Source organism: Myxocyprinus asiaticus, chromosome 17 (genome assembly GCF_019703515.2).
Source record: "Myxocyprinus asiaticus isolate MX2 ecotype Aquarium Trade chromosome 17, UBuf_Myxa_2, whole genome shotgun sequence".
Lineage (NCBI taxonomy): Eukaryota > Metazoa > Chordata > Actinopteri > Cypriniformes > Catostomidae > Myxocyprinus > Myxocyprinus asiaticus.
In genome coordinates this window covers 27,395,672-27,413,854 of record NC_059360.1, presented here as the reverse complement: position 1 = coordinate 27,413,854, position 18,183 = coordinate 27,395,672, and the positions used below count along the sequence as shown (strand labels likewise).

Below are 18,183 nucleotides of genomic sequence, written 5' to 3'. Positions count from 1 at the left end.
AGCCATTTATTATCACATAATTGTTTGGCTCCTTTTTAAATCATAATGATAACAGAAATCACCCAAATGGCCCTGATCAAAAGTTTACATACCCTTGAATGTTTGGCCTTGTTACAGACACACAAGGTGACACACACTGGTTTAATTGGCAATTAAAGGTTAATTTCCCACACCTGTGGCTTTTTAAATTGCAATTAGTGTCTGTGTATAAATAGTCAATGAGTTTGTTAGCTCTCACGTGGATGCACTGAGCAGGCTAGATACTGAGCCATGGGGAGCAGAAAAGAACTGTCAAAAGACCTGCATAACAAGGTAATGGAACTTTATAAAGATGGAAAAGGATATAAAAAGATATCCAAAGCCTTGAAAATACCAGTCAGTACTGTTCAATCACTTATTAAGAAGTGGAAAATTCGGGGATCTCTTGATACCAAGCCACGGTCAGGTAGACCAAGAAAGATTTCAGCCACAACTGCCAGAATAATTGTTCAGGATGCAAAGAAAAACCCACAGGTAACCTCAGGAGAAATACAGGCTACCTGGAAAAAGACGGTGTGACGTCCTTGGCCTTGTAGGGTAGGATGAGGTCTTGTTTTGGTGTTAGAAATTAAAGATAGAAGGCCTACTAATATGAAGTACGTGCACTATATGTGTAAGTACACATTAAGGTGCGCGGGCACGGGGACCCCTGCGCTTGAATGACGATTTGCCTGTTTTTGCGATTTGCATAACATCAGAATATCCCTCCAGCTTAGTATCCAAAGATGGCAATTCTGATATAAATATAAAAAAACAAACCACGAAACTACAAGTACAAACCCTGTCAAAAGACACAATACAAACACTTGTTGTCAGAGACAAGTTGTCCCAGCAATCCACACAAATCATCCCAGCCAATGACTTCATGCGTTTTTTTTTGGGGCTGCGCGCCATTGGCTCTAATCTCTGTCCATCATCTCTGCCGCCGATTCATATGGTGAAAACACTATCCCTGCCTCTCCATAACTATGCGCTGATTGGCCATCACACGCGTCTCCGCGGCGCGAAGTTCCGCCCTATTTCGCGCATGCAGCCAATCCTCGTGCGGAGGGTCGGACACTTTCGGAGGCGCCTCAGCGAGCGCTCACGGTGGCAGTCCGTAGTTACAGCGAGAGCTCAGTACACCGAGTAGTACCTGACGAGGCCACATCGCGCGAGTCTATCGAACGCAGAGAGAAAGAAACAGAGCGCGAGACTAAAGGGTTTGTGTTTATTCATCTCCGCACAAAATCAGCCGTTATATCCGGAGAGGGTCGCCGCAGCGTGGAGAGGGAACAAGGGATTTGATCTGCACCGTTATTTTTTCTTTTGTGTTTCCCTTTTTTCTTTTTTTTTTTTCCCTGGGGAAGGATTGTGAGGGTTTGTGTGCAAAGATGATGGTCGGGGAGATGGAGGTGAAGGAGAGACCGAGGCCGAGTCCTGACTATCTCATGCAGTTACTGAACGAGAAGAAGCTCATGACGAGTTTACCAAACCTGTGCGGCATCTTCACACACCTGGAGAGACTCCTGGACGAAGGTACTTGTGTGTGTGAAAGGGAACCATGAGTGTGTTTATGAACTGTGTGTGTGTGGTGTTTCACAACTTTACAAACTCTTGGTGTGCAGACAAAGAGACTCAAAAAAGTGGTTAGAGATTCAGTTTTAAAACGGGCGTGTTTTTTGTGTTATTTTGATTAAAACCGAAGTCTTTTTGAGCCGTTAGTTTGTGAAAAGTTGCCCCCCCCCCACCCCTGAAAAGTGTGAAAGAGTGGGTCGCTAGCGCTGTTAGCAGTTTGCTAATCACCAACAACTTTTACTCTGTCATATTTGCCCCACTTTTAATTCTTTACCATCAGAATATCGGCTGCAATAGTTTAAATCGAGTCTATTTGTGGCAGGGTGCTAAATTGTGCTTTTTAACAACACATTAGCTGGAATTTGAGCGTATGGCTATTTTAATTTTTGGGGGGTTTGAGTCACGTAGCTGCACGCACAAGAAAAGCTCGTCATTAAATGTGTATTTGGTCAGGGTTTTGATAGCACAGTATTCATATCTTTACTGACCTCAAAGGATTTACTCTGAACAGTTAGCTGTTTGTTTGCAGTTTAAAGATTTTTTCGAGGCATGCAGCGTGAATGCGCCTAAGGGAGAGATTGAAAGAGTGGTAGTAGGTTTGGTGGCAGTGATGTGTAGCAGATTTCTCTCCGTTATTGCAGCTAGTGTCTCTATACCAACATATTTCGACCGTGCTTTTATTCACATCCTATATTTGTGTCTGAAGTGCGAGTAGTTTATTAGCAGGGATTTTAAAGAGAGACAGTTCTGATCCGGATGGTTGGAATTCCTCAACACAGAGTATCCGTATGTATTACAGTTTTACAAGCCACAAAAGTGCCCCTACTGTTGTCATGCAAACACGCGGCTCTGATTGTCTTGTAACAAAGAGACGCGAGCGGCCGCAAAGACTGCCGCAATGTTATCCAGTATTAGCTTTGCTTGTGCTCTTTCTCTCAACATGTTGCAAAATCACCATGTGCGTCACCGGTTGAACTAGTTTGGTTTGACGGATCACTTCTCCACATACGGACACACAGCCCCAGAAACCACAGTTTAGATTTTGAGTGGTTAAACTGAGGTTATTTAGCTTTGGTCTAGACATAAAGCTGGACTTGTACTAACTGAAATTTAGTGACTGTTATGGGGTCAGCTGGACTACATTTTGTAAAAATAGTGTCTGTTTCTAGACATGTCAAAATCAGAGACTGAAGAGAGCTGTGGTGACAAACATTGCACATTGAATCTAGTCCTTACATCTACAGTCGTGCTTTTTTATGTGTGAATGGCACAGAGAGAGTGTGCTATTGTTAAAAAATCTTCTCCTTGGTACTTTTTAGTGACTTCATGAGAGATTTCTCATAAAGCTGTCTGCTCCGCCACCAAACAGTGAGATGTTAGTTCTTCCTGCAGTAATACAGCTTGTCTGCCTCATGTTTGTGTATCTTAACTGATTCAACTCTGTTTACCTGCACTTTGTTCCACTCTTGGTGTAATTTGTTTTTTGTTTCAATCCTTTAAAAAAAAAATGGGACGAGTTGAGGACAACTTAATCCTTCATTTTTCCTGACACGCATTTCTTTGAACACATGGATGGAGCTAGGTGTAAATCTCAGCTGAGCTCAACTAAATTTGCATTCTGATTTAGCTATGCAAATGAGCAGCTCAAGGTGATGTGGACCAGTCATGTATTTGTAACGGTAAATACTCTGACTTAATGCTCATGGAGGAAAATTTGCACAGTGTCATCTGTTCTGGGGGGATGTTTGCTCTCACTGCTGCAGTTTTAGAGTTCGTGCCTATGTGTTATACCGATCTAAGATCAGGGTTCGTTTTCAAATTCTGTGAATAAGGACTTGGGCTGCAACTAATGATTATTTTGATAATTGATTAATCTAACAATTATTAGAACGATTATTCGACTATACAGCGATTATTGCAAGGATTGATCATTAGCTCTTAACCGATTATTCAGCTTGTGCCTGACTTAAAAGTTTGTATTAAACGTGCTTACTAACAATAAAGAGGACAAACCCATCTTTTAAACATACCTCTAAATATTTAAAGAAATTCACTGCAAAAAATCGTATTATCAAGTGTTTTTGTCGTGTTTTCCATTTAAAATCGTCTAAATATCCTTAAAACAAGATACATTTACTTGAGAAACAACATAAGATATTTAGACTTGCTTTAAGAGAATGCATCAAATAAGTGGATTTTGTATACAAGTGTGTTTTTTTTCACTTGGTTATACTTCTGCGAGTGCAGTATAGACCAAATATACTTATATTCAAGATCTATTCTCTGAAAGCAAGTCTAAATATAATTTATATGCTGCTTCTCAGGTGAATGCATCTTTTTTTTTTTTTTTTTTTTTTTTTTTTAAGGATTTTTATATTTTAAAATATTAGTCGCTTTAATATTATATTCAACATTCTCAGGTAACAATTTTTTCTTCTGCAGTATAGCTGCTAAAGAAAATGTATGTTGTTTTAAAGGAGTTTTAGATATTTATATTGGAAAACAAAAACGTATTTGTTGCAGTGTATAATGGGGCAAAGACTACCCTCTCTTACCTTTCTGTTCACTTTAATCCATCTTTAACTTAAAAAAAAAACCTCTCTTTTATTAATAAAGCTGCTTATTGCCAATTTTCTTCACAATAAGAAATGCACAGTGATATATTTTATGATTCAACAAGAGCCATCACGTTATAATCTAGCTGCATTAAGCGTGCACTCGAGGGACGAGCGTCCCCGTGATACAGTGTGCCTCAGTCGGGTGCAGTTTCAATCTCTCCCCATTAGATCGGGACATTCGCGCAACTCATACGAGAGGCACTGACCACACAGAGAAATACCAGTTTCGGAGTTTGTAGTTATTTACATGATCTGCTTCCGTATTATTTGAACTTTAATAAAGCTATAACACATTAAATATAACTGCAGTTAACGCCGGGGTGTTTCCTTTATAGACGCTCGGCACGCAAGTTTTGTCCAGCTCCACTTATTCCACAATGAGAGTGCTTCTGTATTTACTTTAGTATTTTTGCATTATAATTCCCTCATACTTTGTGATCTACATCACCTTAAAGTTTAGAGGGCATCTGAACTGTGAGCTGTGTAGTTCTTCCTCTCCTCAGTCAGGCGCGAGCTTCAGTGCTGCTCTTGTGTGCAATCATTAGAGTTTAATGTGATCTCATGTTAAGTGTGATAAAATGACTATTCGACAATGGAAATTGTCGACAAATTTTTATTGTTGTCGTTGTGAACGTCGACTAATCATTTCGGCCCTAATGAGGACTAGATGTTGCACAGTAACTGAAAAAGGCACACGATTGTGTTGCTCTTTCAAGGAGAGATTATACAGCTGATTTGCTCTTAATTGTTTCATCATTAAACATCTTGTGAGAGATTATGTAAGTAAACCCAATATTTAAAGTTGATGTAATTTCTGTGATGCTAGCGCTACCAAACCGAATTGAAAAAAATGAACCGTTTTCAAAACCGCTTTCTGAATACTATCTGCCATTGGTCAAACAAATAGATAGTCCCAGCCCTAACTCACACCATTGGTTGAGTAACATTGTTGGGGCCGGTCTAAAGGCCTGTTAACACCAAACCCATTTTTTTTCTGTGTGATTCTGTTTATTCTGAACGAGCTTTTGAACGAGAACAATGGATTCCGATGGCGCCATTTACCCCAGGTCCGACAAATCGCCTGCAAGAATCTGAATTTTTCTTCTTTTTTTTTTTTTGGACGAATACTGACTGACCAATGGGATAAGAGTTTTTTGTCATTTGCTGCAGCAGCTCAATCCAGCACGTTGGTGGCACTAATCAGTTGGCAAACTTAGGCATTGGGCATGCAGCTGATACACACCCTTGACAGTTGTATACTTAAAAATACAGTTGAAGTCAGAAGTTTACATACACCATAGCCAGATACATTTAAACTCAGTTTTTCACAATTCCTGACATTTAATCATAGAAAACGTTCCCTGTCTTAGGTCTGTTAGGATCACTACTTCATTTTAAGAAAGTGAAATGTCAGAATAATAGTAGAGAGACTTATTTCAGCTTTTATTTCTTTCATCACATTCCCAGTGGGTCAGAAGTTTACATGCACTTTGTTAGTATTTGGTAGCATTGCCTTTAAATTGTTTAACTTGGGTCAAACTTTATGGGTAGCCTTCCACAATTTTCTCACAATAAGTTGCTGGAATTTTGGCCCATTCCTCCAGACAGAACTGGTGTAACTGAGTCAGGTTTGTTGGCCTCCTTGCTTGCACACGCTTTTTCAGTTCTGCCCACAAATTTTTTATTGGATTGAGGTCAGGGCTTTGTGATGGCCGCTTGGGTTTAACTTGGGTCAAACATTTTGGGTAGTCTAACACAAGCTTCTTGCAATAAGTTGCTGGAATTTTGGCCCATTCCTGCAGACAGAACTGGTGTAACTGAGTCAGGTTTGTTGGCCTCCTTGCTCACACACGCTTTTTCAGTTCTGCCCACAAATTTTCTATTGGTTTGAGGTCAGGGTTTTGTGATGGCCACTCCAATACCTTGACTTTGTTGCCCTTAAGCCATTTTGCCACAACTTTGGAGGTATTCTTGGGGTCATTGTCCATTTGGAAGACCCATTTGCGGCCGAGCCATAACTTGCTGGCTGATGTCTTGAAATGTTGCTTCAGTATATCCACAATTTTCTTTCCTCATGATGCCATTTAGTTTGTGAAGTGCACTAGTCCCTCCTGCAGCAAAGCACCCCCAAAACATGATGCTGCCACCCCCATGCTTCATGGTTGGAATGGTGTTCTTCGGCTTGCAAGCCTCACCCTTTTTCCTCCAAACATAACGATGGTCATTATGGCCAAACGGTTCAATTTTTGTTTCATCAGACCAAAGAACATTTATCCAAAAAGTAAGATCTTTGTCCCCATGTGCACTTGCAAACTGTAGTCTGGCTTTTTTATGGCGGTTTTGGAGCAGTGGCTTCTTCCTTGCTGAGCAGCCTTTCAGGTTATGTCGATATAGGACTCGTTTTACTGTGGATATAGATACTTGTCTACCTGTTTCCTCCAGCATCTTCACAAGGTCCTTTGCTGATGTTCTGGGATTGATTTGCACTTTTTGCACCAAACTACGTTCATGTCTAGGAGACAGAATGCGTCTCCTTCCTGAGTGGTATGATGGCCGCGTTGTCCCATGGTGTTTATACTTGCGTACTACTGTTTGTACAGATGAACGTGGTACCTTCAGGCATTTGGAAATTGCCCCCAAGGATGAACTAGACTTGTGGAGGTTGTTGGAAAAATCACTCGTGTCATGCACAAAGTAGATGTCTTAAACGACCAAAACTGTAGTTTGCTAATATGAAATCTGTGGAGTGGTTAAATTATTTTTAATGACTTCAACCTAAGTGTATGTAAACTTCTGACTTCAACTGTATGTATGTGTTCTTATGCGCATCTCATTCAAACGCTTGTTACAGCGCTCATCTGTAACAGTTTCACTGTTTGATTTATGAAATGTGAATACAACAATCCCAATGGGAATATGGAACCCCATACAGATCGAATAGTCATGAGTCATAATGTTCTAAAAGTCTCAACTCGTAATATAAAACAAGCACATTTGTTTCATTCACAGACTAGTGATTTTAGCCATCTCAAGCCACTCTGTGAAACTTTTCAAGATCTATGAACCGTGTTAGGTTGTTTTGGGCTTTGTTTTAATCACAGTGCCGTGCTGCAAGTAATGATGTGCAGTTTCCCACATTCTATTTGTTTCATTAATAAGTGAAAATTATCGCCCCAAGTAATATACATACATGTTTTTGTCGTGTTTTCTTTTATTGCCTCATGAAACAAACAGAATATGGGAAATGGAATGTCATTTCTCACAGCAGATAATCCCAATGGCATGTCATTTCTCACAGCAGATAATCCAGAATTAAAACCAGACCCAAAACAATGTAATAAGGTGCAGAGATGTTGAAATAATCCACACAGCGACATGAGCTTGGCTCTTCCTCACACAGGCTGTGTGTGCTTGGGGCGGCCAAGTCTCTACCTAGAAGAAAGACGCTGCAGGCAGTCTGAGATTCTCAGCTGCAAACAAATAAACAGTAAGAAATGAGCGGTGAAAATATTGGCGGCATTTCCATTATCGGAGCAATAATAATATTTTGATTTTTCCGGTTATCGGTCAATAATATATCGTGCATCCCTACTTTAAATGAAGTATAGGCTAACAAAATCTTCTCTATATTAAGATAAAAAAATTAAGCTTAGTGTCAAACTGAAGACAAAATGGTTACCTATAGGTGCAATTAAACTTAATGTGACATTTTTGGTTATTGATTTGTTGTCATTAATTCATAATTATTATTATTCCTTATTTTATTTCTATTTTATTTTTGCATTATATTGAATACATTGTTATGGTATCTTAATATTGTATAATTAATTATTATATTGATAAATTCCTTCCCTGCCTTTTCATTTAGTTAGATGATTGTATTAATAGTTCATTTTTCACTTGTTGCTGCTTAAAGTTTAATAAGGGGAACACGCTCTCTCATGCGGGCAAGACATGAAAGGAAAACGGAAAAAGAGTGCATGTTTTGAACTCTACAGGTGCTACTATTGTTAATGCCGTTTAATCAGGAGATATTTAATAAAGATGTGTGAATTGCACCACATCTTGTAACTCGCATTATAACTGAGATGTCTATGCCCGGCAGAGATTGAGAAGCTGCCGCCATGAACGATAATAAGGACCGTTTCACAGCTTGCGCTGTTTATCCTTTGCCTTGTCTCGTGTGAAACGCCCATTAACAGTATAGTACACAACATTTTCATATTTGCCATACCTCTCCCACTGCATCGTTCTTAACTGCTGAATCAAGTTTGTTGTCTTCCAGCACTGTCAGTATTCCCCACACTCTGTGATGCCATGACAGTGCTGATGAAGTCTTAAGTGAGCCGCGCGTCTTTTGCGACATAAGCGATCGGTTTATGCGATCGGCCAAATTACCGATAACCGATTGAGTCATAGGACGTGAATACCAGCCGATACGATCGGTGGACGATCAATTGGAGCATCCCTAGTGAGCAGTGTTTTATATTTTGAATATATACATCCTATTTAGTATATACTATACTGCTATTCTTAATGTATATTATTTCACATGTATTTATATTACTGTACCTTGTGTTATATTATCCAGGCATTAATCCAGGCATTGTAAAACGAGAAGTTTGGTTTGGGAGTTCGTTTGGAATATACTCGTAGCAAAATAAATGTGCAAATAAATATGCAACAGTGCTCTTTACTCCTCTCACTTGCTTAAAAAAACATAGATTATATACCAGGGCTCCAGACTGCGACTAAAATGGTCGCAAATGCGACCAAAAATTATTTATTGCGACTATAATTTAAAATCTAGTTGCCACTGGCGACAGTCGGGTTGTGTGTGTGTGTTCATAATGTGGTTTCGTCAGATTTCATCTTGTGAGCGACTAAAAACAGCCATTTGGCTCCTTATTGTTTCAGTTTAGGAGCCAGTGGCAATTTTCACAGCCCACAGAAACAGTGTTTACAGTTTGAGAAAATTAACCTATGATTGGCTTATTAATAGCTGTCTCTGCATATTATGCTGGGATAGGAGAATGTATTTTAATACAGAAAAAGGTATATACTCCTGAAAGGGGGTTTGGAGGTGAAATGTTGAACACTCTCTCAGTTGTCTCCTCATAAGAGTTCTCATGACAGCTGCATAAAATGCTCATTACTCCAGCAGAGTGTGTTTGCAGCTGTTGTTATGGTAAAAGAAAAGCAACACCCTTAGCGTCGCCCTCTCTGATCCCTGCACAAGACAACTGCCCTCTCTCTCTCTGTGCACTGTGTGTTTTTTGAGTGTGTGTCAGGCTGACGAGAGAAGGACAGTTTTGCAGTGAGCTTGTGATCTTCAGGGGTGACCCTGCGGGTGTTTTTAGAGCTGTCTTTGATAAGTTGGTGGCAGCTGAGTCCAGTGCTCGAGGTGAAAAAGGCGGGGTGAAAAACAGACATGGCGATGTAGGGAAGTGCATTTGGGAAGAATTCAAGGTTAAAGATCTTGGTTTCACATGGTCACATAGGTTGTCAGGATTTTATTGGGTCTTGAAATGGTATGTGTGCTCTCTTTTTCTGGGAAAAATATGGGTGTTTTTTCAACATATGGCATTTTTATGTCTCAGGGGTAAATTTTTTGGGTCATTGACAAATACTGTGGGAAAAAAAAAAGAGAAATCTTATGAAAATCTAGTTTAAAACACGTCAAGTTCATAGAAATTTAATCTTTGTGGTTTCACAAATCATTCATCATCAAAAAATTATTTACTGACTTTAATGACCCTGTGAAATCAAAATAAAGTTTAGCTGCTTTTAGTCTTTTTTTTTTTTTTTTAATTAGCTTTATGGTCATCAATATGCTAGTGTACTTCTAAACATTGAAAAAAAAAAAAACATTTCAGAAAATATAAGCATTTAAAATCTGCAGTCTCTCTTTTCCTTCTAAAAAGTCTCAGGAACATCCATGACGTCACATAGAGGTTGAGAAACCTTGTCCTATCAAATTCTTTCTAGAACGAGAATGCACCCTCCCCCTACAACTGTTCTGCATGTCTGGCTGTATTCTAACTGCCGCTGATCATGCCTTCACAGGTCAGTTTGAAGGGAGCACAGTCCATGCTGTAGGTTTGTTCCATACAGGTTTTCCAATAAGATTGTTTAAAAGTTTCTTGGGATGTACAACTTGAGTAACAGTTCTTATTCTTTATGCTTGGTGTATTGTGATTCAAACATGGATATATTATCTTTTACGTGCTTGTTTCTCATTCATCTGCATTGGGCTTGCACAATGGCTCCAACCTACAGTGTACTGTGTAGGGCTGGGTGATAAGACAATGTAATTGGATATAAACTATATCTGGCATATATCGCGATGTGATTGCAACAGTCATTGACAGATGGTGATCCACAATATCGGCAAATAACAACCATGGAGCTGGAAACTCGCCAAATATATTAAATAGTAGCACAATAGTTATTGCTATAGGCATGATTGTTGGTGCTAGACGGGCTGGTTTGACTGTTTCTGTAACTGCTGATCTCCTGGGATTTTCACGTGAAACAGTCTCTAGAGTTTACTCAGAATGGTGCCAAAAACATCCAGTGAGCAGGCAGTTCTGCGGACCGAAACACCTTGCTGATGAGAGACGTAAACGGATAATGGCCAGACTGGTTCGAGCTGACAGAAAGGCTACGGTAACTCAGTTAACCACTCTGTACAACTGCAGTGAGCAGAACAGCATCTCAGAATGCACAACACATCAAACCTTGAGGTGGATGGGCTACAACAGCAGAAGACTACGTAGGGGACTTTATAAGGACCATAGTGTCACAAAGCGCTCAGTGAGTGTATATGTTAAGGCTTTCAAAAAAAAAAAATCTGATTGATCATTCATTGCATTCTGCAGTCTTTTTTTATTTTTTTTATTTTTTTAATAACGAACGCTAAAGTGTATTGTTGAACTTTTGTCCCAGGCAACCGATTTTCTATGTAGCTGTAATAGTGTCATGTCTCTCATATCACTCTGTGGTCCCTTCTCACATGATAACAATTTCAACTCAACTGTCCATTTATTAAGTGGGATAATGTACAGTCAAATGGCCATTATTGCAAAATGAACCCTGTAGTTGGGGTGACTGTACATATCCTGTAGTTAGGTTTAACAGCAACCGCTAGCTGGTTGTGCAATCCCTACATCACATGATGATTACAAGTCTACAGTTAGCCCGTTTCATTTTGCTGTATGCCTCAGGAGGTGTAGAGTTCAAGAAGTTCTAGAATTCTAGCAGCAGTAGCTCTGGGTGCCAACAGGAAGTGGTTCTTTTAGGCTGAGACCTGTGGGAGCCCCCCAGCGCCTTAGAGCATCGTTTAATTAGCTAGATCCATTAGCTCAGGTACGGCTCGAGCCAAGTTGCACTAGAGTGAGTGGAGATAATTTTATTCTCTCTATCTTTGTTTCTCTCTCCTTTTCTGTGTCCTGCTGTGTAGTGATAAATTGGATGGCAGGAAAAGGTTGACAGGGTTAGCACAGGGAACGGAGGAGTCTCATTTTCCCTCTCCCTTTCCCCCAGTGGTACTGTGGGGTGGGTGTGTGTGCGCGCGCGTGCGCACGCACTGGCCCTTGGCTCGGCCCTTGTGTGGCACTTGATAAAGTCATGTCTGTTTGCCTCGGGCTGTGCCCCGTTATCAGGGGGTTCTCTTTCTCGCAAACACAGGGTTCTTATCTGACTCGGCCCTGCCAGCACTGTTGTCTGCCTGATGCCACACAAACACCAGCACACACCCTCCAAAGTTTTTAATGAAGAATTTGTTTTGGCCGGCATTTGTTCATTCAACAGTTAATCTACAAATTTTTCTTGTTTATTGGGCCAGATCACAATTTCCTTTACAGCGACCATAGCTTGGAGTGTGATAGACTGAACCTGATGCAATGATTCAGACAGTCACGACTCCCTAACTACCACGACACACTCACACTCATATGCTCCCCGGAGGAGAACAGCAAGGCTTTCATGGGCCTTCTCACACAGTAAGAAGCTGATTCGGTGTTTTTGGAAGGGGAGTAGTCCTTTTCATATGAAGTGAAAAACAGTTTAACAAAAAGCAAAATATATCCAAGAGTCACGCTTTTATAGTGTGTGTCTGTAGTTTTACTGTGAGCAGTTCTAATTTGGATGGGAGAAACTGTCCAGGAGCGGTTAGTGTTTACCATCTCGCTTTCTCTCAAGTTGGGGGAAGGGCCTCGCCCTTTCACATTCCACAACTGCCTGAAATATCTCCACACCCCTTTACACTCCTTTTCATGCAGTTTCTTTCCTGTTTTCTCTCTCTCTCTCTCTCTCTCTCTCTCTCTCTCTCTCTCTCTCATTTTTTTTTTTCCCAGTCAGCAGCTTGGAGACTGTATTTGTCTTTGTCTGTGTTTTACTGTTTTCATCGTTCTTTCTCTAATGGAGTAACAGAAGAATTGTTTGGCTAAATCAGACAGTGTTCCTTTCTGCGCTCCTCTACGATCTCATTAAGCCCTCGAATCCTTCCAGTGTTTGTTCTATCTCTTTAAATGCTTTAATTAGTCGTAATTATGATTGCTCTCGTTTTTTTTCTGGGCTTTAAAATGGTCCTTAAATTGATCTTTGTGGACTGATCTCGGCCAGAGGTGGTTATGTTTGACCGTCTCATCCTGTGATTTAAACTATTCACCTCCAATTCACTCTCAGCAGCAGATATGTAACACTGCAGGTTTTATTTCACTGCAGAAATCTGTTTCTCCAAACCAAACATGTTGATTTTTTTTTGCCTGACTGTTTTGACTGTATTACCTAATAGAGGGCCAATCAGAGCGTACCGTGTGCTGGGCCTCATGGGAGCACAGAGATGTCATTGTGATAAGTTGGTTGTTTGTCTTTGCCTGTTCTACAGTAAATTGTCAGACTGATTTCATTCTGGTTGGGTTTTTCACTCATGTCTAGTTCCCGTTTCATCATAGTTGTTGTTTTTCTATGGAATATTTCTCTCTATTTCTCTCTCGTCTCTTGCTGTAATTCCTCTGTATGCACACACACACACGATAGCATTCCGGAACACATTCTTGAGTTTTTTGGCAATGTCCACACTAATATATTTTTGATTGTGGTATTTCAATCATACATAACCATAGGCCTATTCACTTTGGTTTAAAGACAATTACCACATTACATCCAAACCATCTCAAATTGAAGCGCAAGCATGTTAAAATATCAAACTCAGTTTGCCTAATGTCACTGTTGTCCATAGTATGCAGTTCTGACCATTTTTCTGGTGGAGAGGCATTTTTTTTTGTTTCAACTGAAACTTGCAATATTTGGCCACTGATTTTATAGGGGGAAAATTCACCTATTACCGATATGGTGGCCAATATAGTTAATTTTTGAGCTGGAATGAAAACGGACCTTTTCTATGTGGATTGTGCACCGATTTTGCACCAATATGACTATGCAGAGGTGCTCAGAAGGCTGCTTTCTTAAACAGATATTTTCATCAAAGAATATTTGACATTATACATTGTCAATTGGCAATACAACAAATTCTAGAAATGAACACTGAGAATATAAAGAATAAATAACTAAATAAACATCAGTACTGTATGTTCAGTGTCAGTCAGTTGCTGACCATTTAAATAAAGAATAAATAAAAATAAAATAAATAGCTATATAAACATCAGTAGTACTGTTTAGTATCAGTCAAATGCTGACTATTTTAATACTGCTAGTCAATTAGGGACAGTTTGTAAAACAAGAAGCATTTACACCTGCCGATTCGAGATAAACAGCGGTATTATAACGTATTCAACTTTACAAGTTCAGAGGAAACTTTAAAGTAAGAAAAGAAATAAGGAACACTCCAATAAGGAATGGCACAAAACCGCTTAACAAGCCATGTGATAAGATGTGCGGATTGATGGTCTCGGACGCGGAGGCAACTGAGATTCACTATGCCACCACGAGGACTTGGAGCGCATTGAGAATGGGCCATTCCAAAATTGGGGAGAAAAGAGGATAAAAAAAAGAATTGCGTCTCCCATTGAAACTACTTTCACCACTATTTAAAAATATTGATGGACAACTAGTTGATTAGTCGACCATCGTAGCACATTCCTAGCCTCAACAATTAAAGGTAGTGAACATATTAGTTGAGTTGAAAGAGAAAACACCATAGAGGCAGACAGTTCACACTAATCTTGCTCTAGCGTCCCTTGCTCCCTTAGCACCATAGTCACGTTAAGTTATGAATTGAGGTCTGACACATTCTAGAATGCAACACGTGAAATCGAGCTTGCGTTGCAAGATGCATCTGCGTTCATGTACTTGCATAGAGTATGTTTTGGCCTTAATTCTGACACTACGTGAATGTAGCTTTACTTTAGAATATTCCGAACAACAGATCAACATTCCGGAACTAAAACCAATTACAGATTGCTTCTAGAGTGCTTAACACATACAAACTATTGCTGCAACAACTAATCGATAAAATCGATAATTATTGATAATGAAGATCATCGACAGTGTATTTAATTATCGATTAGTTGGATATATGCAGCGAGCACAGAGAAGCTCCGCCAGTGATGTCACTTTACAGCCCAGTGAAAATGTTGCATGATGAAACTCGTTCGAAAAATGACAGACAAATTGAAGCGGAAAAAACATGACCCAAGATGTCCAGCGCATGAGCACTTTATAAACACTTCAAAGAAGAACATAACAAGCATGCAGTTTAATGTGGAGCAGTTGTTGCATCAAGTGCGTTGAAACGGGGCGTGTGCTATTTGATGCGCTTGAGTTGTTTCTGTTCAGTACATGACTTACATTTCACTGCTGTTTTCTGTTTTATGTGTACATGTTATGAATGCAAAATCTGGCACGTATTTCGCAAAACTGTTTGTTTTACCACATGCAAGTCTCAATTAAACTTCTCTGAGCAAACGGGCGCACGCATCCGCGTCAATTAAACAGATCACAATGGAGAAAGGGAGTGCAATCCTTTTGATTAAACTTGTGCAACATCATACCACGCTTTCAGTTTCAATGTAATCAATCGTGCAGCTTTCATGGATGTCATGGTCATGTGTGCCGGTTTTTGAAGTGTTTTAGATCGTTTCTCTCCATGGAACCGCATATAATACAATGAGCACCATTGAGACTTTTCAGCACAAGAGTGAATTTGCACTGCGTTTGCAGATGATTGTACTATATTAAACTGTATAAAATACTTAATATAATGAATAATAATGCTAAGAGTTGTGATTTTGCCAAATGTAATGTTTCACCAGTAAATGCATACAATGACAAATCTTATTTTACTGGATAAGCATGCACTACCTTACCCTTAATGTAGTTTTGAAAAGAATACTTTAGAAACATGTAATCAGTGAAGATGTGGTTTTAAAACTTACAATATTCATTTAAAATGTTTAAAATGCATGTAATCAGTGACAATGTACAAGCATAATAATGTGTTTTTCAGCTGGGCAAAACTATTAATATTTCTATTCTTGTGTCACCATTGCCCTCTGCTGGGCTGATTTTTTTTTGTTCCACTCCCTGATGGATCATTTTGCTAGTTAATAAACAGTACTTTTTACAAGTAAAGGAACTGTTTTGCATATGTTCTGAAAGTAATAATAATACAAATCAAACATAACTATTCAAGCTTTGTTCAGTTTTGTGAGTATAGAATCGTTCAGTACAGTAAACCGAACCAAATCCTTACGCCTTTATCATTTCTGTTTAAAAAATATAATTTTAATAAAATACAGGGAATTTAGTTATTTATCCGATTAATCGAAGAAATAATCAAAGATTAATCGATAATCAAAATAATTTAGTTGCAGCCCGCAGCCCTAGTACAAACAGCTGTTTACTCCAGACAGATGACACTGGTGTGTGTGTGTGTGTGTGTGTGTGTTAGTTTGTGTAGTTGTGTGTGATCTAAACAGAAACTGAATAGGCACTGACACTTATAGTCACTTGTAGTAATTTTAATGTTCTTCTACAGCCAAGTGTATGTGAGTGTGTGTGTGAGGGAGAGAGATTTCTGTTGCACTATGGATGTTATATCGCTCTCCATCAATTCTGCTGTCATGTGTAACCGAGAAGCTGCCACAGTCCTCTCCTGCTGCACAAAGCTTTGTCTGTCTTTGTCTGCGAGCTCTTCGTTACATTGCTGCATTTGTGCTCGATTAGCTCTTAAATGTGTCAAAAACAAAGGAGCATCATGGGAGAGGAAGAATGTGTTACAGCTGTGCTTTGTGGTTAGGGTTAGTGTGTTAGTGGGGTCAACACAGCACTGAACTGATTGATTGTGTGCACAGAGCGAGCAATATTAGGGTCGAACTGAATGGGATGGTGGGAAAGAGAAAAAAGAGACATGGAAAGACAAATGGCATGTGTTGTGAATGAGGTCAGCCTATATGGAGGGAGGTGGGTGTGTGTGTGTGTGTGGTTTCTAGTGGTGCACTGATCAGGAAATCTGAGGCCGATACCGATCTCCCAGATCTTTTTTTTTATTTTTATTTTTTTTAAGTGCCCTTTGCCACACTTTTGCAAGTTATATTGTGCAGTTATGTTTATGCAGCACACAGTAAAATTACGGTAACACTTTACAGATAGGTTCCATTTATTAACATTATTTGACATTACTGAGTTAACAAGAACTAATTAACTTGATGTTTGTTACAACATACAGTTGAAGTCAGAAGTTTACACAAACCTTAGCCAAATACATTTAAACTCAGTTTTTCACATTCCTGATATTTAATCATAGAAAACATTCCCTGTCTTAGGTCAGATAGGATCACTCTATTTTAAGAATGTGAAATGTCAGAATAATAGTAGAGAAAATGATTTCAGCTTTTATTTCTTATCACATTCCCAGTGGGTCAGAAGTTTACATACACTATTATTTGGTAGCATTACCTTTTAATTGTTAACTTGGGTCAAAAGTTTTGGGTAGCCTTCCACAAGCTTCTCACAATAAGTTGTTGGAATTTTGGCCCATTCCTTCAGACAGAACTCTTATAACTGGGTCGGGTTTATAGGCCTCTTTGCTCGCGCACGCTTTTTCAGTTCTGCCCACAAATGTTCTATCGGATTGAGGTCAGGGCTTTGTGATGGCCACTCTAATACCTTGACTTTATTGTCCTTAAGCCATTTTGCCACAACTTTGGAGGTGTTCTTGGGGTAATTGTCCATTTGGAAGTCACATTTGCGACCGCGCCTTAACTTCCTGGCTGATGTCTTGAGATGTTGCTTCAATATATCCACATAATTTTCCATCCTCCATGATGCCATCTATTTTGTGAAGTGCACCAGTCCCTCCTGCAGCAAAGCACCCCCACAACATGATGCTGCCACCCCCATGCTTCACGGCTGGGATGGTGTTCTTCGGCTTGCAAACCTCACCCTTTTTCCTCCAAACATAATGGTCATTATGGCCAAACAGTAAAAATTGTTTCATCAGACCAGAGGACATTTCTCCAAAAAGTAAGATCTTTGTCCCCATGTGCACTTGCAAACTGTAGTCTGGCTTTTTTATGGCGGTTTTGGAGCAGTGGCTTCTTCCTTGCTGAGCAGCCTTTCAGGTTATGTCGATATAGGACTCGTTTTACTGTGGATATAGATACTTGTCTACCTTTTTCCTCCAGCATCTTCACAAGATCCTTTGCTGTTGTTCTGGGATTGATTTGCACTTTTCGCACCAAACTGCATTCATCTCTAGGAGACAGAATGCATCTCCTTCCTGAGCGGTATGATGGCTGCGTGGTCCCATGGTGTTTTTACTTGCGTACTATTGTTTGTACAGATGAACGTGGTACCTTCAGGCATTTGAAAATTGCTCCCAAGGATGAACTAGACTTGTGGAGGTCCACAATGTTTTTTCTGAGGTCTTGGCTGATTTCTTTTGATTTTCCCATGATATCAAGCAAAGAGGCACTGAGTTTGAAGGTAGGCCTTAAAATAGATC

The 18,183-nt window shown here is 39.6% G+C and overlaps 1 protein-coding gene across 5 annotated transcripts in view; it reads left to right on the top strand.

Annotated features, from left to right (window-relative positions):
* The first annotated feature begins 1,147 nt into the window (after nt 1-1,147).
* The window catches only part of LOC127455105 (protein quaking-A-like), a 134,978-nt gene continuing 117,942 nt past the window's right edge, over nt 1,148-18,183 (top strand). For all 5 annotated transcript variants that reach the window (XM_051722703.1, XM_051722699.1, XM_051722700.1 and 2 more), the window contains exon 1: nt 1,148-1,557. In XM_051722703.1, the coding sequence (XP_051578663.1) occupies nt 1,413-1,557 (145 nt within the window). In that variant the 5' untranslated portion in view covers nt 1,148-1,412. The remainder of the gene's footprint in view (nt 1,558-18,183) is intronic.